Genomic DNA, 25,677 nt, shown 5'->3' with positions numbered 1-25,677 from the left:
TCACATGAACAAACAAAGTGTCCACCCCAACACAAGAGTCAAAATAATTAATGCAAAAATGTCACCCGTGACGTGCCTTGCTGTGCTCAAGGTGTCTTCAACTTACGTTTGTGGGTGCTGTGTCTTGGCTCCCCCCCACCCCCTCGCAACAGTGGTGTCGGAGGCAGCGCTGACTCTGCTGTCCTGGTGGCTCTGATGACCTTGGCGGTCGTCCCCTGGCCGCCAGAGCCTGATGAGTCTCTGCCTGGGAGGGTGCATCCAGCCCCAAAGCTGGGCCCTCCTCATTCATCGCAGCATCATCAGATGGAGAGGCCACTGATAGAGGGGCGGAGGAGTCGGTGCCCTTGTCCAGAGCACCCTGATGGAAGCCCACAGAGATGACAGGCAGCTTGTCTGCCAGTATGAGGTGCGTTTGCACCTCCCTGCTCACCATTGATGGATGGGGGTCTGGCAGAGAGACTAGATACCTCATCCATCTCTCACACTGGCAGTGAGCACCTGAGGTCACAGCCTGTGTAAGGGTTTGCAGGTCCGAGTGCAACCCCAGGAACCCCTGAGTCTGCTCCTGAAGCTGTCTCTCCGTGAGAGTTGCCACTCCCTCAATGGAGGAGGCTGTGCGCTCGGTGTTAAGGGTCAACGCAGAACTCATGCTCCGCATGGACTCCTCCATGACGGAGACCGTGGCATGCAGACCCCCATGGATCTCTGCCAGTTCTCCCCATGTATCCCACTGGACATCCAGCATCTGTTGCCTAATGGATGACTCCAGAGGCTCATCATCTGTCTCGAACGCAGCCTGGTCCTGGTCTCCAGCTGTGCTCCCACTGTCGGCTCCCTGGGACCTCTCTGCCTCTGCCAGCTCCTCTTGAGAGTGTGATGTGCCCTCACCGCTGTGCATTACCCATGGAGCTGAATACCTGATGCCCAGCGATGTGAGAGTATCTGTGTTGGTGCCTGGTTCAGAGAGACGATGTGACGCTGGTGCGGGTCTGCTGTTTTCCTCGGAGCTCAATGAGGGGTCCTCAGGGTCTCCGGCCAAGCCTGTGGATGGTGCATCTGCAGGAGGAAGACAAAAGTTCAGTACATCCAATCATCATTGTCCCTATGCATGCTGGGCAGGCTGAGGAGACAGTGGAGACCTGCTGCATGGTACCATCTGCATTGGAGCTTCAGTGGGCTCCCTGGCTGCCACAGCTCAGTTTCTGATGAGAGGAGCCCGTTATGTTTCCAGTGCCCACCACACACGCATCTGTCACCTGCACTCTTACCATCATCCGAGACCCCTGTCTCACCGTGACCAGAGGAGCGACCTGGCCAGTGACATTCCAGCCCCAGTGCATCGCTCTCGTGCTTCATGAGGATGCACAGATTTGGCCCCTCCACCTGTTCTGTGGCGCTCCGCGGCGTTATGACTGCTCTTCTCCTGACAGGGAAAAATTGCCTCATTATTGCTCCGTTCCCCTGAAGATCCTTTCCTGGCTCCCCAACAACCACACCCCCACCCCTTGACCAATGTTCTCCTCACGGGTCCGTGCCATTTCTGCATTACTCTCGCTGACCGCAGCAGGTTTTTGAACCTTTTGCGGCACTGAAGCCACATGCGGTGCACCATATTGTGCCCACTGACCTGGGCGGCGACCTCTGTCCAGGCCTTCTCAGTCAGGTGGGGCAGCCTTCTCTTGCCATCCCTGGGCAATAAGATATGCTGCCTGGCACTGACCTCCTTGACCAGCACTCCCAGGCACTCATCTGGGAAAGTGGGGGGGTCAGAGTGCCCACCCAACTTTCTCTCCTGTCTTCCATGACCACCAGGTGCTGAGGCCATGACTGCACACCAGGGCATTTGTTGGTTAGCTTCCAGATAGCTCCCTCAGTCTCCCTCACAACTCCTGGCAGCCTTCAGGGAGCTGCCTCTTCCATTTTTTGAACAACCCACTGGGGTCCCAATGCGTTCCCACCCCATGCACGGAAAGCACATTCGACGGTCACGTTTCATGCCGGGCGGGTCTTAATTAGCCACCCAGCTTAACTTCACAGTGCAAATGTGGCCAGGAGCGGGTTTTTACATACGCTCCTGGCCACGCTGACTTCAGACGCACCCCCAGGGTAGAATTTAGGCCCATGTTTTCTTTCACCTCAAACCATTTTACACATTCTATGATATAAATCAACGCAAATTGGATTTTTGGGCGGCTGCTGAGACATGTAAATCAGGTCTTTTGTCTGTGCAACCACAGGAGATTAAAGTTCAGCCTCCTGCATCTTTCCTATCTCCCTTTGAAGTGTCTCTGCTTGAAGAAGGCCGTGACACCTTTTGTGTGACATTCCATGTTCTCTCAGGACAGGTCTGTCAGTATAAGCCACATAGGAATTTTCCAGAAAGTGGTCACCTTAAATTATCAGTGTCCTTGCTTGTACTTCTTTAAAAACACACGAGTCTCCCTTAAAAAGCTCAATATGCCCATTAGTAATTCATAATTAGTTATTCATAATTAGTACGAAAGTCTAGGATTCTGTATGCTTTATTATGAACATATGAATTAGGAGCCCATTCGGCCCCTCGAGCCTGCTCCGCCATTTAATAAGATTATGGCTGATCTGATTGTAACCTCAACTCCACGTTGCCACCTACCCCCAATAACTTTTCACCCCCTTGATTATGAATATTGTATGTACCTCTGCCTTAAAAACATTCAAAGATTCTGCCTCCACCGCCTTTTCAGGAAGAGAATTCCAAAGACTCAGAACACTCTGAGTGAAGATTTTTTGTCTCATCTCTTTTTTAAATTGGCGACCCCTTATTTTTAAACCATGACCCCTAGTTCTAGATTCCCCCACAAGAGGCAACATCCTCTCCACATCCACCCTGTCAAGACCCCTCAGGATCGTGTATGTTTCAGTCAATTCAATTTTTATTAACTACCCTCAACCTGTCCAGGCACCGTCAATGATAGATACACATATACCCCCAGGTCCCTCTGCTCCTGCCCCTTCAATGATATATACACATATACCCCCAGGCCCCTCTGCTCCTTCCCCTTCAATGATATATACACACATAAACCCCCAGGTCCCTCTGCTCCTCCCCCTTCAATGATATATACACATATACCCCCAGGTCCCTCTGCTCCTCCCCCTTCAATGATATATACACATATACCCCCGGGTCCCTCTGCTCCTCCCCCTTCAATGATATATACACATATACCCCCGGGTCCCTCTGCTCCTCCCCCTTCAATGATATATACACATATACCCCCAGGCCCCTCTGCTCCTCCCCCTTCAATGATATATACACATATACCCCCAGGCCCCTCTGCTCCTTCCCCTTCAATGATATATACACATATACCCCCAGGCCCCTCTGCTCCTTCCCCTTCAATGATATATACACATAAACCCCCAGGCCCCTCTGCTCCTTCCCCTTCAATGATATATACACATATACCCCCAGGCCCCTCTGCTCCTTCCCCTTCAATGATATACACACATAAACCCCCAGGCCCCTCTGCTCCTCCCCCTTCAATGATATATACACATATACCCCCAGGTCCCTCTGCTCCTCCCCCTTCAATGATATATACACAAATACCCCCAGGTCCCTCTGCTCCTCCACCCTTTAAGAATTATACCCTTTATATCGCCTCTCCTCATTCTTTCTACCAAAATGTATAATTTCTCTGCACTAAATTTCATCTGCCACATGACCACCACCTTGTCTGTGTCCTTTTGATGGTCTACACTATCCTCAATGTTCACAATATATCCAAGTTTTGTCTCCAAATTTTGAAATTGTGTCGTTTAGGCCAAGGTCTAGATCATTAACAGGAAGATCAGGAGTCCTAACTCTGACCCCTATAAACCTCTCTCCAGTCTGAGAATATACATTAAGCACTACTCTCCGCGTCCTGTCACCCTGCCAATTCTGTATCCATGTTGCTGCTGTCCCTTTTAGAACAAAGAACAAAGAAAAGTACAGCACAGGAACAAGATCTTCGGCCCTCCAAGCCTGCGCTGATCATATTGCCCGTCAACTAAAACATTTTGCACTTCCGGGGTCCATATCCCTATATTCCCATCCTATTCATGTATTTGTCAAGCTGCCTCTTAAACCCCACTATCGTACCTGCTTCCACCACCTCCTCTGGCTGCGAATTCCAGACACTCACTACCCTCTGCGTAAAAAACTTGCCCCGCACATCACCTTTATAGTTTTCTCCTCTCACCTAAAACATATGTCCCCTAGTAATTGACTCTTCCACCCTGGGAAAAAGCTTCTGACTCTCTACTCTGTCCATGCCACTCATAATTTTGTAAACTTCTATCAAATCGCCCCTCAATCTCCGTCGCTCTAGTGAGAACAATCCAAGTTTCTCCAACCTCTCCTCATAGCTAATAACCTCCAGACCAGGCAGCATCCTGGTAAACCTCCTCTGCACCCACTCCAACGCCTCCATATCCTTCTGGTAATGTGACGACCAGAATTGCACGCAATATTCCAAGTGTGGCCTAACCAAGGTTCTATACAGCTGCAGCATGAGTTCCCAGCTTTTATACTCAATGCCCCTACCAACGAAGGCAAGCATGCCATATGCCTTCCTGACTACCTTATCCACCTGCGTTGCCACTTTCAGTGACCTGTGGACCTGTACACCCAGATCCCTCTGCCCGTCAACGCACTTAAGGGTTCTGCCATTTGCTGTATAATTCCTGCCTGTATTAGACCTTCCAAAATGCATTACCTCGCATTTGTCCGGATTAAACTCCATCTGCCATTTCTCCGCCCAAGTCTCTAACCGATCTATATCCTGTTGTATCCTTTGACAATCCTCTTCACTGACTGCAACTCCACCATTTTATTCCATGAGCTCACTCTAACTTTGCTCACAGGTCAGTGGTGTGACACTTTACCGAATGTCTTTGAAAGCCCATGTTCATACATTAACATCCTTACCCTCATTAACTTACTCGGTTACCTCATCAGAAAAGCTCATGCATGTTAGTTAAACATGATTTTCCCGTAGCAAATCCATGTTGTCTTTCCTCAACTAACACATTTGCCTAAGTGACTATTAATTTTGTCTTGAATTCTCATTTCTAGAAGCTTCTCCGCCACTGAGGTTAAATTGACTGGATAGTTGCTGGATAGGGAGGGACGAGGCCGGAGGGATTTGAAAACAGGGGTGAGAATTTTAAAATCAAGCTCTTGCACACATGTACAAATACACATATGTATACAGCAAAGACTTTGGTCCCACTCCGGTTCAGTTATCTACATACACACACAGCAACATCTGGTAAAGATTCTTTTATGTACTGTTCCCTTGTAAGTTGTTATCATGTTAGATTAAGCTGTCACCGACACAGTTATTATGCTACAATGTGCCTGTTTTATCTTCTTTAATAGGTATTGATGCCACAGTAAGGATATCACAGCTGCTGAGCAATAGCATAGCTAATCCCATAAAGAAGATACCATGACCCGTGAGGAAGAGATACCAGACTGGGAAGGAGCCAAAGAATTTTATGCCAAATATGACCCAAAGGATATTCTCGGCCGGTAATACTTTCAGGCTTTGTTTGAGGTTTATAATAACATTGAAGCAAAATATTTCCCAATAATTGTAAAATCAAATTGTGCCTTCAGCACAATTGAGAAAACCATTCTTTTTTAATATTGCTGATAATTCCTCCATGTGTCTCTGACCAAGTGGATACTAAGTAATTGCTAATGTGGATGAAATACTTGAAATGGGAGCTGAATGAAAACCAAAACCAAACTTCTGGGGTCAGACTTTCACAGAGACAGGAAGACTCTGTGGACCTTTAAAGATGGCGGCAGGGCCCAGGTGCAGAAGTCCTGCCCCCATTTCTGACAGATCCCGTTTTTGCCAGCTGGGGCAAGAGGAAGGGCATGAATCACACAAGAGGGAAACTCAAGCTCAGCAGAACATTTGAACTTTGTGCTGAGCTCAAATAAACTGCAACTTTACAGTTCCGAGGGCCTTAACCCTCAGTGTGGGAATCATAAATTTATGGAGTAGACATAAATGCTCCTGAAGGACAGATAAAGTTTGTTTAAACATTGTGACCTGAAATTTTTTTCAAATCCCCCATTCTTTGAACATGGGAAAACAGCTTAAACAGTCAATGAGATTTAGAACAAAACCCCCTGCTGGACTGCTTTTATTGACAGGTCATCTGGTGTAGTCTTTTTGACAGGCCATATGGTGTAGGTTACAAAAAAGATTACCATCTGTTCATGGAGTTTCAATAGAGGTCTTTGTTGACATTTCCCAGGGGCTATAATTATATGATTATGAATACTCAGCTGAGTTTCAAAAGTTATAAGCATCTCAGCTCTGAGTTCACAATTTGATTGCCAGCTTAAAGATGCAATTTAAGAATTAGCTGTCTTCGATGTGGAGCATGAATAGAAGTTTTTTTTTATTTTTACAAGAGATGAATCATTTTAACAGACTTAAAAAAAATTGAATGGGTTCCATGAGTTTTTTCACTGCCGTGTGTATGAGTAAGAGCTGTATTCGATTGTTAGCAATTATTTTTTCACCTCCACATGGCTCCTGAGGTCTGCCCCTGGTGGATAGTGGGTTAGTAGCTATTGAGGTGACATGGGAGAGTCATGGGGGCATGAGAGGGCATGGGGATGGGGGCATGAATTGACATGGAAGAGCATGAGGGAGCATAAGAGTCGGTGGGTGGTAAGGGGCATGAGGAGTGAGTGTTAGAGGATCTAACAACTGGATTGAAGTTCCAGAGAACTGAGGCTGGCCTTCTAACCTGCCCTCTGGGGCATTTGGCCGTCCCCTCGGTGGCCTAGTATCTGCTTCCGGGCCCAACTCTGTCCCAGAGTCACTCGTTTTTATTTCAGATTTTCAGCATCCACGGTATTTTACTTTAGCATTTGAGCTGCTAGATCTGTTTGGAATCCATTTCATTTAGCAAGATGTTAGTACCAGACATTATGGAGGGCATCCTTGGGACTTTTTCTCTACAAATATTATTTTTTCCTACCAATAATAGAAAAAAAAATAGTGTTAAAGGACTGGTAAACAGCTAATGCAATTCCTATATTTAAAAAGAGAGATGGAACAAGTCCAGCAAACTTTAAACACCAATTGAAGGAAAGATAATGGAATATACAAACATAATAATTAGCAGGAAAAGGCCACTAGGCCCCTTGAGCCTGCTGCACCATTTGATAAGATCATGGCTAATCTGATTGTGGCCTCAACTCCACTTTCCTGTCTACGCACTATATTCTTTGATTCCCTTGTTAATCGAGAATCTAACTCAGCTTTAAAAACATTCAATGACCCAGCCTCCACTGGTTTCTGGAGCAGATAATTCCATGGACTGATGACCCTCTGAGAGAAAAAAAATTCTCCTCACCTCCATCTTAAATAGGAGACTCCTTGTTTTTAAACTGTGTCCCCTTGTTCTAGACTCTCCCACAATGGGGAACACCTTCTCAGCATCCACCCTGTCAAGTCCCTTCAGGCTCTGGTCACCACATTACAGGATGGACGTAATAGCTCTGGAGAGAGTGCAGAGGAGGTTTACAAGAATGTTACCAGGGTTAGAAAAGTGTAGCTAAGAGGAGAGGTTGGATAGGTTGGGGTTATTTTCCTTAGAACAAAGAAGGCTAAGAGGTGACTTGATTGAGGTGTACAAAATTATGAGGGGAATAGATAGAGTGGACAGGATAAAATTGTTTCCCTTGATGGAGAATTCTAGAACCAGGGGACATAGATTCAAGATAAGTGGCAGAAGGTGTAGGAGGGACATGAGGAAGAACTTTTTTACGCAGAGTGTAGTGGGTGTCTGGAATTCGCTGCCCAAGTTGATGGGAGATGCAGAAACTTTAAACTCTTTTAAAAAGTACCTGGATCTGCACCTAAAGTGCTGTAAGCTGCAGGGCTATGGGCCGGGTTCAGGAAGGTGGGATTAGAAAGGGCACCTGGGTGTCCTCGGGCTAGCATGGACAAGATGGGCCGAATGGCCTCCTTCTTTGCTGTAACTTTTCTATGGTTCTTTTATGTTTCAATAAGATCACCTCTCAATCTTCTAAACTCCACTGGATATAGGTCCAGCCTGCCCAACCTTTCCTTATAAAATAACCCCCACATCCCAGGTATCAGTCGAGTGAAACTAAAACAGAAAATGCTGGACAAACTCAGCAGGTCTGACAGCATCTGTGGAGAGAAAAAAACAAGAGTTAACGTTTCAAGTCCGTATGACTCTTCTTCAGAACTAAATATAAGTAAAAATGTGATGAAATTTATACTATTTAAGGGGGTGGAGCAGATGAAGCTGGATAAAAGCCCAGCAACAGGTGGGGGCAAAGGAGAGATTGGCAAAGATGTCATGAACAAAAAGACTCCACTTCACCATGGACATCTAATTCCTCCACACCTCCATCCCCCACCAGGATGGTCTGAGGGCTCTCTGCTTCTTCCTTGAACAGAGGCCCGAACAATCCCCATCGACCACTACTCTCCTCCGTCTGGCTGAACTTGTTCTCTCACTGAACAATTTCTCCTTAAACTTGTCTCACTTCCTCCAAATAAAAGGTGTGGCTATGGGCACCCACATGGGCCCCAGCTATGCCTGTCTCTTTATGAGGTTTGTCGAACATTCCTTGTTCCAGTCCTACTCCAGGCCCCTCCCACAACTCTTTTTTCGGTACATTGATAACTGTTTCAGTGCCGCTTCAGGCTCTCGTCTGGACCTGGAAAAATTTAGCAATTTTCCTTCCAATTTCCACCCCTCCATCACCTTCACATGGTCCATCTCCGACACTTCCCTTCCCTTCCTTGACCTCTCTGTCTTAATTTCTGGTCATAGACTGTGCACCAATATCCATTACAAGCCTACCGACTCCCACAGCTCCCTCGGCTACAGTTCCTCACACCCCGCTTCCTGTAAGGACTCCATCCCATTCTCTCAGTTCCTTCACCTCCGTCTCATCTGTTCCGCTGATGCCACTTTCCAAAATGGCGCTTCTGACATGTCTTCCTTCTTCCTTAACCGAGGCTTCCCACCTACGGTGGTTGACAGGGCCCTCAAGCGTGTCTGACCCATTTCCCGCACCTCTGCCCTTATACCTTCCTCTCCCTCTCAGAACCATGATAGGGTCCTCCTTGTCCTCACTTTTTACCCCACCAGCCTCTGCATTCAAAGAATCATCCTCTGCCATTTCCGCCAACTCCAGCATGATGCCACCACATCTTCCCCTCACCCCCCCCCCCACACTGTCAGCATTGTGTCGGGACCGTTCCCTCTGGGACACCCCAGTCCACTCCTCCATCACCCCCAACATCTCATCCCCTTTCCAAGGCGCCTTCCCATGCAATCGCAGAAGGTGCAACACCTGCCCCTTTTACCTCCTCCCTCCTCACCAGCAGTGCTTCACTTCCACCTCCTTCAATTTGGTCTACTGCATTCGCTGCTCCCAATCCTCTACACTGGAGGGACCAAACGCAAACTGGGTGACCGCTTTGTGGAACACCTTCGTTCTGTCCGCAAGCATGACCCAGACCTTCCTGTCGCTTGCCATTTCAACACCCCACCCTGTTCTCTTGCCCACATGTCTGTCCTTGGCCTGCTGCATTGTTCCTGTGAAGCCCAACGCAAACTGGAGGAACAGCACCTCATCTTCCGACTAGGCACTTTACAGCCTTCCAGACTTAACATTCAGTTCAATAACTTCAGACCATGAACTCTCTCCTCCATCGCCCCCCCCTTTTTAATCCCCTTTTTTTCAATATTCACTTTTATTTTTAATTTTTATTTTTTATCCACATATTTTTATTTCTATTTATTTTCATATTTATTCTTTTTTTTAATTCATTGTTTTATCCCCACCTTTTATCCTATTTTCGATCTTTTTTCCCACCACCATCCCCTCCCACCACCCGACCCCCACAAGGGCCATCTGTCACCTGTTCATGTTGTTCTTTCCAGAGTGCTGACCCTTGTCCTGCTATTATCACATTCTGCTTTCTTACCTTAATGCCACCATTAGCACCTCCTTTAGCCAGTACCACTACCATTAACACCCACTTTGTCCTTTTGTTTATGACATCTTTGCCAATCTCTCCTTTGCCTCCTCCAGCTTCATCTGCTCCACCCCCTTAAACAGTATATATTTCATCACATTTTTACTTCTCTTTAGCCCTGAAGAAGGATCATACAGACTTGAAAAGTTAACTCTGTCTTTCTCTCCACAGATGCTGTCAGACCTGATAAGTTTTTCCAGCATTTTCTGTTTTTGTTTCAGATTTCCAGCATCCTCAGTAGTTTGCTTGTATATCAGTTGAGTGAACCTTTTCTGAAATGCTTCTAATGCAATTATATCCTTTCTTAAGTAAGGAGATCAAAACTGTACACGGTGCTCTCCGTTTAAATAACATAACTATTCTCCCTGCCAAAGTGTATAAGTTAACATTTTCCCACGTTATACTCCACCTGCCAAATTTTTGCCCAGTCACTTAACCTATCTCCCTTTGTAGATTCATGTCCTCCTCAAAATTTACCTTTCTGCCTGTTTTTGTGTCAATAGCAAATTAAGCAACCATACATTCAGTCCCTTCATCCAACTCATTGATATATATTGTCATTAGTTGAGGCCCCAGCACTGATCCCTGTGACACTCCACTGATTACAGTTTGTCAACCCGAAAATGACCCATTTATCCGTACTGTCTGCTTCCTGTTAGCTAACCAATCCTCTATCCATGATAATATGTTACCCCCTATGGGCTTTTATTTTGCGTAGGAACCTTTGATGAACCTTATCAAATGCCTTTTGTTTGTTTCCCCTTTATCCACATTACTTGTTACTTCCTCAAAGAAATATAATAAATTAGTCAAACGTGGTTTCCCTTTCACAAAGCCATGTTGAGTCTGCCTTATTGCGTTAAGATAGGCTTGTCCAACCCACGGCCTACATGCTGCAATTCGGCCTGCACAGCCCCTCTATGTAGCCCACAAGGTGATTGTTGAAAATGCCAGTAAGTCAGGTCAGTGAGTTTGAAGATTTCTACAGGGTATTGCTCCTCCAATGACAGTCTGTTTCTCTCTCGCATTTGCTGCTGATAGGCTCACTATTGAACCTATGAGCAGCAGACATGGGAGAGAAACCGGCTGTGATTGGAGGATCAGCGAGCACATGGCGACTGTGAGTATATGAAGATAAAGAGACTGTGGAGCACACAGGGTCCCCACTCACCATGCTTTCCTGTGGCTTCAGCTGCTTTACCCCACTCCTGGTGCTCTGGCCTGGCTCCTGGTGCCGTTGTCTGGCTCCAACCGTGATCCCCGGCCTCTCCCCACAATCCATCATTTCTCCCTACACTCCTCTGCTTCTCTACACGTTCCCCTGCTTCCCAGCACTCCCATTAGCGGGCACCTGTGTTCAGGTGCCACTAGGCCTCTGGCTTCACTCTGAGCCCCTCTCCTGCTCTACACTGCCACCCCCACCACTGCGCCGCGCCCCCCCTCCCCCCACACCCAGCCAGTTTAGTGAGGTTGAGTGACTGAGGGCAGGTGAGTAAGTGTGAGGGTGGCTGGATGACTGCCTGGGTGTGAGGTGGCTGGGTTACAGATTGGGTGTGAGGGTGGCTGGGTGAGGGGGTGGGTGTGAGGTGGCTGGGTGAGGGGTAGGTAGGGGGGTGTGTGTGTGAGGGGGTTGTGTATGGGAGAGGGGGGGTGGTGAGAGGGAGGGGAGAGTGTGTGTCTGGCTAACGCCCAGTCTCAGGGTTCTCATTCACCCTCACCCCCACATACCAACAGGCACTTTCACCCACTCTCACAGTGAGTGAAACCATCTACTATCACCTGAAACTGGGAGTGAACTGGACACACTCACTCACTGACTGTCACTCTTTTACTCTCTAATCATGTCTTTAATCATTACTCATTTTTTAATTGTCAGTTTATTGTTGTGACATTTGTTTTGCTCAGTCAGTTGTTTCTTTTCATACGCCAGCTTTTTGAAATTCACGTTTAATGTTGTGTCAAATATTATGTTTCCAAAATTTGGTCATCGGCCCCTCAAGCGTGCAAAGGCCGGACAGACCTGCATCAAGATTTTCTAAGTGCCCTGCTATAACCTCCTTAATAATAGATTCTAGCATTTTCCCTACAACAGATGTTAGGCTAACTGGCCTGTAGTTTCCTGTTTTCTTCCTCCCTCTTTCTTGAATAGAGGAGTCACATCTGCTATTTTCCAATCTGGTGGGGCTTTTCCAGAATCAAGGGAATTTTGGAAAATTAAAACCATCCACTATCTTAGCAGCCAGTTCCTTTGGGATTCTAGGATGAAGTCCATCAGGTTCTGGTGACTTGTCAGCTTTTAATTCTAATAATTTTCTCAGTAACCTTTCACTAGTGGTTGTAATTGTTTTAAGTTCCTTCCTCTCTTTCACCTTTGGATTCACACTTATTTCTGGGATATTATTTGTGCCTTCTGGAGTGAAAACTGACACAAAATATTTGTTCAATGCTGCCACCATTTCCTTATTTACCATTATTAATTCCCCAAACTCAACTCTCTAGAAGACTCACACTCACTTTAGTTACTTTTTTCTTTTTAAATACTTGTGGAAACTCTTACTCTCTGTTTTTACATTTCTAGCTAGCTTTCTCTCATACTCTAATTTCTCCCTCCTTATTACGTTTTTAGTCATTCTTTGCTGGTGTTTAAATTCTGTCCTATCATCTCACCTACCAATAATATTCACAGAATTGTACACTTTTTCTTTCAATTTGGTAGTATCTTTAACTTCCTTTATTAGCCACGGATGGTGCATTAGTCTCCTAGAGTTTTTCTTTCTCACCAGAATGTATCTTTGCTGAACATTATGAAATAGCTTCTTAAATGTCTGCTATTGTATCGCTACTGACCTATCCCTTCACCTATTTGCCCAGATCACCTTAGCCAGCTCAATCTTCATGCCCTTGTAATTGCCTTTATTTAAGTTTAGAATTCTAGTCTTAGACCCACTCTTTTCTTCTTCAAACTGAACGTGAAATTCAATCATGTTATGATCACTACTGCCTAGAGGTCCCTTACTATGAGGTCATTAATTAATCCTGTTTCATTGCACAACACCAGACCTAGAATAGCTTGCTCTCTAGTTGGCTCCAGAACGTGCTGCTCAAAGAAATTGTCTGGAAGACACTCTATGAACTCATCTGCCAGGCTACCTTTGCTAATTTGATTCATCTAATCTATATGTAGATTAAAATCACCCAGGATAATTGCAGTGCTTTTCTTACAAGCTCCCATTATTTCTTCCTCTATACTCCATCCTACAGTATTGTTAAAGTTAGGAGGTCTGTAAACTACTCCCACAATTGACTTTTTGTCTTAGCTATTTTTTTATCTCTGCTTATTCTACACCTTGACCTGTAGAACTCTCACTATTGTATTAATGTCATCCTTAATTAACGAGCTACTCCACCACTATTTCCTAGCTTCCTGTCCATCTGATATGTCACATACCCATCAATATTCAGGTCTCAGCATTGGTCACCTTGCAACCACATCTCTGTAATGGCTATCAGGTCATACATATTTGTTTCTATTTGAGCTGACAATTCATCTGTTTTGTCATGAATGCTACACGTGTCCAGAAACAGAGCCTTTAGTTCTGTCTTTTTACTATTTTTGCAAACTCTAACCTTATTTGCTGTCACAGTTTTTAGTTTGTACACTCTGCCTTTTCCTGCTCTGATTGTCATTACCGTTATCGCTACCTTGCTCCCTTGCCTTTTCCTTTTCCTTTATTTTACCACATATTCCCTCACATGATCTTTCGTCCCCATTATTTCATTACTTGTTACTCAAAGATGTAGGATACAATCATCTGGAAACTGAAAACATGTTGAAATGCAATTAACATGGAATCCAAAAGGAAAGGTCATCCTTGACTAATTTTCTTTCTTTATTTTTTTATTCATTCGTGTGATGTGGGCTTTGCTGGCTGGGCCAGCTTTTATTGCCCATCCCTAATTTCCCTTGAGAAGGTGATGGTGAGCTGCCTTCTTGAACCGCTGCAGTCCATGTGGTGTAGGTACACCCACAGTGCTGTTAGGGAGGGAGTTCCAGGATTTTGACCCAGCGACAGTGAAGGAAGGGCGATATATTTCCAAGTCAGGATGGTGAGTGACTTGGAGGGGAACTTCCAGGTGGTGGTATTCCCAGCTATCTACTGCCCTTGTCCTTCTGGATGGTAGTGGTCCTGGGTTTGGAAGGTACTGTTGAAGGAATTCAATAAGGGTGATGTAGTAGACAGTGGGCTGGTGACATAAAACTGGTGGTGTTGGGATCAGCTTTTATATGCAGCACCTGATATTTCATTCATTGCAGTCAATAGAAGACTGAATATCAAGCATTGTGCGGGACATGTGGCTGATCTGCTATCACCCATTTTGCTCCCCCACCAGAAATAAATCTCTCCCTGTGTAGATATTTGAATTTTCTGCAGTGCAAACTAAGGTCAGAACATGTGGATTCAGGAGACAATTAACAGAAATGGTGAAATGTGTAATAAACTGGCTACAAGACAGGAAATAAGGGTGGGCTCACATTAGCAAAAAGTTGAAAGTATTTTTCCACAATAAGTGCTGGGACCAAGGTGCTACATCAAAGGTTATTATGGAAAATAAAAGCTCATGGGGTAGGGATAACATATTGGCATGGGTAGAAGGCTGGCTGGCTAACATCAAACAGAGGTGGTATAAATGGCTCTTTTTCAGGTTGGCAAGATGTAACGAGTGGTGTGCCACAGGAAGCAGTGCTGGGACCTCAACTGTTTACAATTTATATAAATGACTTGGATGAAGGGATGGAAGGTATGGTTGCTAAATTTGCTGATGACGCAGAGATAGGTAGGAAAGAAATTTGTGAAAAGGACATAAGGAGGCTACAAACAGACATAAACAAAAACAGAATTACCTGGAAAAACTCAGCAGGTCTGGCAGCATCGGCGGAGAAGAAAAGAGTCGACGTTTTGAGTCCTCACGACCCTTCAACAAAACTGAGTATAGTTAGGAGAGGGGTGAAATATAAGCTGGTTTAAGGTGGGGGATGGGGGGGTGGGGGGGGAGAAGTTGTGGGGGGATGATTGTAGGGACAAGCAAGCAGTGATAGGAGCAGATAATCAAAAGATATCACAGACAAAAGGATCAAAGAGGTGTTGAAGGTGGTGATATTATCTAAGAAAATGTGCTAATTAAGAATGGATGGCAGGACACTCAAGGTACAGCTGTAGTGGGGGTGGGGTGGAAAGACTGACAAGGTATTAGTTGTAGATTTAAAAATAATGGAAATAGGTGGGAAAAGAAAAATCTATATCAAAATCTATATCTATAACAGACATAGTTAGGTTAAGTGAGTGGGCAAAGACCTGGCAAATGGAATATAATGTGGGAAAATGTGACATTGTCTATTTTGGCAGGAAGAATAAAAAGAAGCTTATTATCTAAATGGTGAGAGTTGCAGAGCTCTGAGGTGCAGAGGGATCTGGGTGTCCGAGCACATAAATCACTAAGGTTAGTATGCAGGTACAAAAGGTAATTAGGAAAGCTAATAGAATGTTATTGTTTGTGAGGGGAATTGAATATAAAAGTAGGGAGGTTATGCCTCAGTTATACAGGGCATTGGTGAGACCACATCTGGAGTACAGTGTACGGTATTGGTCTCCTTATTTAAGAAAGGATGTAAATATGCTGGAAGCAGTTGAGAGAAGGCTTACTCGACTAAAATACCTGGAATGGATGGGTTGTCTTATGAGGAAAGGTTGGACAGATTAGGCTTGTATCCACTGGAGTTTAGAAGAGTAAGAGGCAACTTGATTGAAACATAGAAGATCCTGAGGGGACTTGACGGGTGGATGTGGAGAGGGTGTTTCCTCTTGTGAGCGAATCTAGAGCTAGGGGTTGCTGTTTTAAAATTAGGGGCCACTCACTAAAGACAGAGATAAAGAGAAATTTTTTTTGAGAGTCGTGAGTCTTTGGAACTCTCTTCCTCAAAAGGTGGCGGAAGCAGAGTTGTTGAATATTTTTAAGGCAGAGCAAAATAGATTCTTGATAAACAAGGGGGTGAAATGTTATTGGGGTAGGCAGGAATGTGGAGTTGAGGCCACAGTCAGATCAGCCATGATCTTATTGAATGGCAGAGCAGGCTCGTGCTCCTAGTTTGTATGTTCTTATGTATGTTATATGGCTACTGTTCACCATTTACCTAAAGAATTTGGATCTGGAAATGAGAAGAACAATTTCACAATTTGCAAATGACACCAAATCAGGTGGTGCACTTAATACAGAGGAGGACTGTGACAAAATACAAGAAGGCATTGATAAACATGGAAAACGGGCATGCAATTGGCAGATGATCCACATGTGAGAGGTACATTTTGGAAGTAAAATTAAAGAGGTGCATATTCTTTGGAAAATGCATGTCTACAATAGGACAGAGGAACAGAGGGAATGAGAGGTACAGATACACAAGTCACCTAAAATAGTGATGGGGACCATTAATGAACCCAAACAAAGCTGGGGTTCATTTCTGGAGGGATAGAATTCAGAAGCAGGGAATTTATGCTATCTTGCATGGAACCTTGGCAAGCCCACTGTATGTAATTCTGTTCCCCATATTATAAAGGATAGAGGCACTGGAGAAGGTGCAAACAAAATAAATAAGAATTAAAGCGGAACTGATAGGCTGTTTCTATCAGAGAAGTTGAACAGTCTGGGGCTCTTTACTAGGGAAAAGAGAAAGCTGAGGAGTGATTGAGAGATCTTTAGATTATGAAGAGGTTCAATAGGGTAGATGTAGAGAAGATGTTCCTATTTGTAAGTGAATCCATAACTAGAGACATAAAATATGATAGGCATTAATATATCCAAGAAGAAATTCAGAAGAAACCTCTTTACCCAGAGCATTGTTAGAATGTTAGGCAGCATATCTTGTGGAACAGGTCCTACCCTCCAACAGCAAAGGAGAAGGTGATGAAGGTGTGGCAGTAAATGAAACTTGCCATGCTTAAAGCACTTTGGCTCGAATTCCTTCCTTGCTGGGTGCCTTTCTGCTTGCTAAGCAACCTATGGCCTGTTTGAGCTCAAAGTTCTGTGTCAAACTTAACCATGACAGGATGTCCCTCTCATGGGGGTACAGCTCACAGTAGTGTTCAACCCAGCAAGACATCAATTTGCTTCTGGCAGTGAGCACTTCAGCACTTCTCCATCTGCTGACTTCAGACACAACTTTGGTCATGGAAGATCCAAGTACCCTCTTCATATCATATCATATGTAACATGTAGATTTCCATTGTCACAGGCAGTTTGGATTTCTGGACAAAGGTTGATCCAGTATATATTTGCACGGGATATCCCTGTCGTTTGCACAACTGTCTACTTTCAAGTAGACGTAGTTGATTCTGTGACTAGGGTCCTGAATCTTAATAAAGGAAACTACGATGGTATGAGGCATGAGTTGGCTATGATGGATTGGGAAATGTTCCTTAAAGGGATGGTGGTGGATAGGCAATGGCAAACATTCAAAGAGCGCATGGGTGAACTGCAACAATTGTTTATTCCTGTCTGGCACAAAAGTAAAACAGGAAAGGTGGCCAAACCATGGCTTACAAGGGAAATTAGAGATAGTATTAGATGCAAGGAAGAGGCATACAAATTGGCCAGAAAAAGCAACAGAACTGAGGATTGGGAGCAGTTTAGAATTTGGCAAAGGAGGACCAAGGGATTGATTAAGAAGGGGAAAATAGAGTATGAGAGTAAGCTTGTGGGGAACATAAAAACTGACTGTAAAAGTTTCTATAGGTATGTGAAGAGAAAAAGATTGGTGAAGACAAATGTACATCCCTTACAGTCAGAAACAGGGGAATTTATAATGGGGAACAAAGAAATGGCTGACCAACTAAACATATACTTTGGTTCTGCCTTCACAAAGGAGGACACAAATAACATACCAGAAATGTTGGGGAACACAGGGTTTAGTGAGAGGGAGGAACTGAAAGAAATCAGTATTAGTAGGGAAATGGTGTTGGGGAAATTGATAGGATTGAAGGCCGATAAATCCCCAGGTCCTGATAATCTACATCCCAGAGTACTTAAGGAAGCAGCCCTAGAAATAGTGGATGCATTGGTGGTCATCTTCCGAGACTCTATAGACTCTGGAACAATTCCTACAAATTGGAGGGCAGCTAATGTCACCCCACTTTTTAAAAAGGGAGGTAGAGAGAAAACAGGGAATTATAGACCAAACAGCCTGACGTCGGTAGTGGGGAAAATTCTAGAGTCCATTATAAAAAGATTTAATAGCTGAGCACGTGGAAAACAGTGGCAGAATCAGACAGAGTCAGCATGGATTTATGAAAGGGAAATCATGCTTGACAAATCTACTGGAGTTTTTCGAAGATGCAACTAGTAGAGTTGATGAGGGGGTCCCAGTGGATGTGGTTTACTTAGACTTTCAAAGGCTTTCGACAAAGTCCCACATAAGAGATTGGCGTGTGAAATTAAAGCACATGGGATTGGGGGTAGTGTATTGAGATGGATAGGAAACTGGTTGGTAGACAGGAAACAAAGAGTAGGAATAAACGGGTCTTTTTCCGAATGGCAGGCAGCGACTAGTGGGGTACCGCAGGGGTCGGTGCTGGGACCCCAGCTATTCACAATATATATTAATGATTTAGATGAGGGAACGAAATGTAATATCTCCAGATTTGCAGATGACACAAAGCTGGGTGGGAGGGTGAGCTGTGAGGAGGATGCAGAGATGCTTCAGTGTGATTTGGACAAGCTGAGTGAGTGGGCAAATGCATGGCAGATGCAGTATAATGTGGATAAATGTGAGGTTATCCACTTTGGTAGCAAAAACAGGAAGGCAGATTATTATCTGAATGGCTATAAATTGAGAGAGGGGAATTTGCAACGATACCTGGGTGTCCTTGTACACCAGTCGCTGAAGGTAAGCATGCAGGTGCAGCAGGAGGTAAAGAAGGCAAATGGTATGTTGGCCTTCATAGCCAGAGGATTCGAGTACAGGGACAAGGATGTCTTGCTGCAATTATACCTTGGTGAGACCACACCTGGAATATTGTGTGCAGTTTTGGTCTCCTTATCTGAGGAAGGATGTACTTGCTATAGAGGGAGTGCAGCGAAGGTTTACCCGACTGATTCCTAGGATGGCGGGACTGACATATGAGGAGAGATTGAGTCAATTAGGATTATATTTGCTGGAGTTCAGAAGAATGAGGGGGGATCTCATAGAAACCTATAAAATTCTAACAGGGCTAGACAGGGTAGATGCAGAAAGGATGTTTCCGATGGTGGGGGAGTCCAGAACCAGGGATCACAGTCTGAGGATGTGGGGTAGACCATTTAGGACTGAGATGAGGAGAAATTTCTTCACCCAGAGAGTGGTGAGCCTGTGGAATTCGTTACCACAGAAAGTAGTTGAGGCCAAAACATTGTATGTTTTCAAGAAGGAGTTAGAGATATCTCTTGGAGCGAAAGGGATCAAAGGATATAGGGAGAAATATTGAGCCTATTGAGTTGGATGATCAGCCATTATCATAATGAATGATGGAGCAGGCTCGAAGGGCTGAATGGCCTACTCCTGCTCCTAGTTTCTATGTTTCTAAGTCATGCCATGTTCTAGCTGTTGTGCTTAGCTGTGCATCAGGTAGGCTTTCCTTTTTGTTTCAACAACAGATGCCATCCCTCCTGAGTCTGTCTCAAACCAGTCTTTGTTGCTACTGCTTTGTCATAAATGATCGAACTCAGCAAGCTTCATCAACATCTGGGATAGATTGTGGACAGTATCCCCCGCAGACAGAGGTAGACATTACATCGCCCCTAGACAGTTAGTAGACAGTACATTTCCCCTTTCAGACAGATGGTAGTCCTGACAGTCTTCCCAGACAGACAGTAGACAGTACCCCTCTCTCCACACTGACTGTGGACAGTTCATTAACCCCCACCCCACCCCTGACAGACTGTAGACAGTACCCTGCTGTAGACTGTAAACAGATCTCTAACTCCCCAGAAGACAGGCAGTAGATCGTACATTCCCCCCAGATAGACAGTAGAGAGTACAAAGCCCCGGAGAGACTTTAGAGAGTAGACTGTAGATAGTACGCCGCCCCCACCTTCCACACTCAGGTAGCTGAGCTGCAGCAGGAAAGATCCCTGATGAGAGGACAGATGTGGGAAGTAGAATAAAGAACTCTCACTCTGCACTCCTGCTGCTGTTAGTAATTTTATAACCATTCTGCAATTTCTAGGAGTATACTTTGTACAACAACGACAGTATTTATATCATGGTGGCGTAGTGGTATTGTCGCTGGACTAGCAACCCAGAGACCCAGGGGAATGCTGGGGACCCGGGTTCAAATCCCGCCACAACAGATGGTGGGATTTGAATTCAATAGACATCTGCAATTGAAAGTCTAATGATGACCTTGAAACAACTGCCAATTATTGTAAAAACCCATCTGGTTCTGCTGTCCTCACCTGAGTCAACATGTGGTTGACTCTGAAATGGCCTAGCAAGCAAACCACTCAGTTGTATCAAACTGTGACAAAGCCAATACAAAGGAATCAAACTGGACAGACCGCTGGCATCGATCTAGGCACCGGAAACGACAAGGGCAAACCCAGCCCTATCGATTCCCTGAAGTCCTCCTTACTTACAGTGGTATACAGTCAGGAGGGAGTTGCCATGGGAGCCCTAAACATTGACTCCGGACTCCAGTCTCATGACATCAGGTCAAACATGGGCAAGGAAACCTCCTGCTGATTGCCACGTACCGCCCTCCCTCAGCTGATGAATCAGTGCTCCTCCATGTTGAACACCAGGGTGACAAGAGTGCAGAATGTACTCTGGGCGGGGGATTTGAACGTTAATCGCCGAGTGGCTCAGTAACACCACCACAAACTGAGCTAGCCAAGTCCTAAAGGACATAGCTGCTAGACTGGGTCTGTGGCAGATGGTGAGGGTACCAACAAGAGGGAAAAACATACTAAACCTCATCCTCACCAACCTGCCTGCTGCAGATGCATCTGTCTACGACAGTATTGGTAGGAATGACCACCATCGTTGTGGAGACGAAATCCTGCCTTCACATCCATTGTGTTGTGTAGCACTACCGCCGTGCTAAATGGGATAGATTTCAAACAGATCTAACAACTCAAGACTGGGCATCCATGAGGCGCTGTGGGCCATTAGCAACAGCAGAATTGTACTCAAACACAATCTGTAACCTCATGGCCTGGCATATCCCCCACTCTACCATTACCATCAAGCCAAGGGATCAACCCTGGTTCAGTGAAGAGTGCAGGAGGGCATGCCAGGAGTAGCACCAGGCATACCTAAAAATGAGGTGTCAATCTGGTGAAGCTATAACACAGGACTACTTGTGTGCCAAACAACACAAGCAGCAAGTGATAGGCAGAGCTAAACGATTCCACAATGATCGGATCCAAGCTCTGCAGTTCTGCCACTTCCAGTTGTGAATGGTGGTGGATAATTAAACAGCTCACGGGAGGAGGAGGCTCCACAAATATCCCCATCCTCAATGATGGAGGAGCCCAGCAAATCAGTGCAAAAGATAAGGCTGAAGCATTTGCAACAATCTTCAGCCAGAAGTGCCAAGTGGATGATCCATCTCGGCCTCCTCCAGAGGTCCCCAGCGTCACAGATGCCAGTCTTCAGCCAATTCGATTCGCTCCACGTGATATCAAGAAACGGCTGAAGGCACTGGATACTGCAAAGGCTTTGGTCCCTGAAAATATTCCAGCAATACTGCTGAAGACTTGTGCTCCAGAAGTTGCTGCACCCCTAGCCAAGCTGTTCCAGTGCAGCTACAGCACTGGCATCTACCCGGCTATGTGGAAAATTGCCCAGGTATGTCCTGTACACAAAAAGCAGGACAAATCCAACCCGGCCAATTTCCACCCCATCAGCCTACTCTTGATCATCAGTAAAGCAATGGAAGGGGTCATCAACAGTGCTATCAAGTGGCACTTGCTTAGCAATAACCTGCTCACTGATGCCCAGTTTGGGTTCCATCAGGGCCACTCAGTTCCTGACCTCATTACAGCCTTTGTTCAAACATGGACAGAAGAGCTGAACTCCCGAGGTAAGTCAAAGTGACTGCCTTTGACATCAAGACTGCATTAGACCCAGGCCTTGACAACTGATTGCACGGCCACCAATGGTGGAGCAGTTATGATTGAGAATGCACAAGAGGCCAGAATTAGAGAAGCACAAGTATCTCAGAGAGTTGGGAGTTTGGAGACTACAGAGGTGGGAGGGGCAAGGCCATGAAGGGATTTGAAAAAAGGATGGGAATTTTAAAATCAAGACGTGATTGACCAGGAGCCAATGTAGATCAAAGAGCACAGGCATGATGGGGAATGGAACTTCCTGCGAGTTAGGACACGGGCAGCAAAGTTTTGGATGAACTCAAGTTTACGGAGAGTAAAATGTGGGAGACCAGCAAGAATGTGTTGAAAGAGTTGAATCTAGTGGTAACAAAGTCCTGGATGGGGATTTGAGCAGCAGATGAGCTGAGACGGGGATGACATTGAGCAGTGTTATGGAGGTGGAAATCGGGTGTCTTAGTGACGGAGTTGTTATGACCATTCAAGTTAATAGCTGAAAGAATGACACAACAAGATTCACATTTTAAGACTTTTCCTGTAACAAACAGATTAAGAACACCCTAAACTAAACACAATTGTTGTAAGCAATCTCTACTTTAAACTACAGAACAGAACTTTCCTCTTTTAACACAACTGAAAAAAAGCACTTCACAGGTATACTTTGCACTGTTACAGATCCAGTCCAAAGTGATTCTTAGCCCCCAAGGGATTCATTTCCTTTCCCAGCCTGGTAACTTTTAACCTTAGAAATATCTTTCATGGTGAGGGATTTTCCTGGCAATTCTCCCTCCAGTGCGAACTTGACAAATCTTGCAGCCTTGTTTCAGATCCTCAAGAATTTAGCTTTTCAATCTGAGTATAAGCTCCCCCACATTTCTGTGCAGTGAACAAAGAGACTTGTGGCCTCGAGCTGCTCTGTTTCTCCCGGATCCTGCCAGGTTACCTGTGACTGTGAGTTCTCCAGGATATCTTAGAAACCCTTCTGCTCTCAAAACCCATCTCCATGGCAACGTGAATCACGTGAGCCTTGTTTCCAGGTAGAAATGTTGAGACCCCAACTCTCCAACCTTGGAAGTAAATGGACAGTTTGAAGCACGACTGTTTACAACCTGACATCCTCAACACTTTCTGAGACCTTGGAGACCAGCAGTCTAATCATTGTAAACATTGAATGCTGCTGATATTGTCTCCAAGTGTGAACACCTAACATCTTCATTCCAGCAAACATCCCGGGTCTCCCTTTAGTCTTTAACAGCCATGTCACCCGGGCTTGTTGTTGAGCAGATATCAGAACAGAAATGACCACTTCATTTTACCTAAATTCAAGACAGGGCGGAATTTTCCGTGCCCGCTTGTCATGGTGGGCGTGAGCGGACAATATGGCAGAAAGGTCAAAAACCAGCTTCGCGACATCGTGAAACCAGTTTGCAATTGTCCGCTCCGCCCTTCAATGGTGTTTCCCACTGCCACACATCGGGAACTTCATTGCAATATGTCTGAGTGTCCTTATAAACCCAGCTCACCAGAGTCATCCCCCCACGCTGGATCATCCAAGTGTTTCACAACACTGTTTTCACAACAGCATGTATAAGGTGTGCACCTAGCGAGCTGCACTTTGAGGGGAACTTGGAGGTGAGTGCACAACAACGTTGTGCAGCATTTGTGATGGATTCAAGCTCACAGTGCAGCCTTGCAACACGGGTTAGGAGAATGCCTGTGCCTGAGCTGAGAGCACAGCATGCAGCCCAATGGGCAAAGCTGCCATCAATCGGTCAGGTGGAGCAGGGTGGAGGTGGGTGGGATTTCGTTGTTAGTCGTCGCCTAGCTAGGCCCAGGTCTGTAGATGCCGCCTTTCATTCCTGCAGATGACTGAGAACCAGTTTTGCCGAAGACTGCGCATGTCCAGGTCGGTCACATCTGCCAGCTGCTGCAGGATTTGGCTCCATGTGGATATGGAGGGCATCCACTGCCAGTGGCCGTAGAAGCGACCATGGCTCTCAATTTTTACGCCAGTGGCTCCTTTCAGGGCTCCACAGGTGACCTCTGTGGGATCTCATGAACAATGCATTCAGGAGATCCTGGATGTCATCTTCACTTTGTGCATTTCGGATGGGCCAGACACTCCCAGAGTCACCTGCTGATCCTCCTCCCTATGGGTGCCCGATAGCCCCTGGCCGACTCCTTGAGGAGAAGGGGTAGCTGGAGTGAGATCGAGCTGCCCCGTACCCTTCTCGTGTTGACACTGTTGGAGGCTAACTATGGCATTGGCGATAGAGTTCAGCCCATGCAGCTGTGCAGGGACAACGTCCTGGACCAAGGGCTCCATGGCAGCCGCCATCCTACCAGTGTGGACTTTGGCATGCTGGCACTATCACCTCAGTGCAGTCTGACTCCTCCATCATGCCTTGCAATCTGAGGAGTGCAGCGGACATCCCTTCCTGATGTTCCCAAACTTGGACTCAGCAGATTCCTGGTCTCCAGCAGTCCTCCGAGTGCTGGACACCAGGAAAGTCCCTGCCTCTGCCTACTGTGGATCGGACAGTGTGATGTGCTCACCAGATTGTGAACCCGAGGCTACTCTAGAACTAAGACCCACTGAGGTGTGTATCTCTGCGCTGGTGGAGGGTGTGGGTGAGCGCTGTGACGGGACTTCAGGTTGGGTGCCTCCAGATTCCTCTTCGGAGGTTTTTCGGTGTTTGATTGGAGGCCCTGGGTCATGAACTCTGTCGGCTGCTTCCCAGATGTGCCTGTGAAAGCAAGGAGAGATAATAGTGCATGGCAGTGGCCTGTGAAAGAGGACACATCACTCACAGCATGGTTGTCTGATGGATGTTGCATTACTGGATCTTCACTTGGTAGAGCAGCGCCGACCTCACTGTCAGCACAGGACCGGTCCTGGTCATCGCCGGCCAGCTGGATGGCTCTGATTTCAAAGTTGGTGAGGACCTTGATTTCAGGCATTCCACCACCAGCCTGTGACCTCTCCCTCTTGTTGTGTGCCAGCTTGTCCCGCATGAATACAGAGGGAGAGAGTGTAAGCAGGATGCCTGCCAAGCCAGATGATAAGTATGCCTGGCATGTGCGGGTGATGAGTGGTGCCATGAATAAGATGAGGACAATGATGGTGTGTGTGAGAGAGTGAACGGTGATGTCCCTTGAACTGGCAGTGAGTGAGGGCCCTGTGGTTGTGTGATGTGTTTGTGTGTGTGAGTTGAGAGTGATGAGAAGAGTGACTTACCCTGGCGGAATGGAGGAGATCATTCATCCTCTTGTGGCACTGGGTGGCTGATCTTTTTTGGAGGGCGTTGGCGCTGACCAATGCTGCCGCCACCTCCCAAGTCAGATTGATGATGTTGCTACCCCTCCTGTGGCCAGAGCAGAGGTAGAGGACATCATGGTGTGCCTCCATGGCATCCAAAAGGTATTCCAGGGACGCATCACTGAATCGGGGGGGCTGCAG

The 25,677-nt window shown here is 45.9% G+C and overlaps 1 protein-coding gene across 1 annotated transcript in view; it reads left to right on the top strand.

Moving 5' to 3' along the window:
* Window positions 1-25,677, top strand: part of LOC144684678 (phosphorylase b kinase gamma catalytic chain, skeletal muscle/heart isoform-like) — a 433,525-nt gene that overhangs the window by 287,892 nt on the left and 119,956 nt on the right. The window contains exon 3 of the mRNA XM_078548771.1: window positions 5,408-5,560. Coding sequence (XP_078404897.1) covers window positions 5,478-5,560 — 83 coding nt within the window. The 5' untranslated portion in view covers window positions 5,408-5,477. The remainder of the gene's footprint in view (window positions 1-5,407; window positions 5,561-25,677) is intronic.

The sequence above is a fragment of the Cetorhinus maximus genome, chromosome 9 (assembly GCF_964194155.1).
Source record: "Cetorhinus maximus chromosome 9, sCetMax3.hap1.1, whole genome shotgun sequence".
In the NCBI taxonomy this organism is placed as follows: domain Eukaryota; kingdom Metazoa; phylum Chordata; class Chondrichthyes; order Lamniformes; family Cetorhinidae; genus Cetorhinus; species Cetorhinus maximus.
Note: the sequence above shows the minus strand (reverse complement) of the source record. Positions and strands in the feature narration are given on the sequence as shown.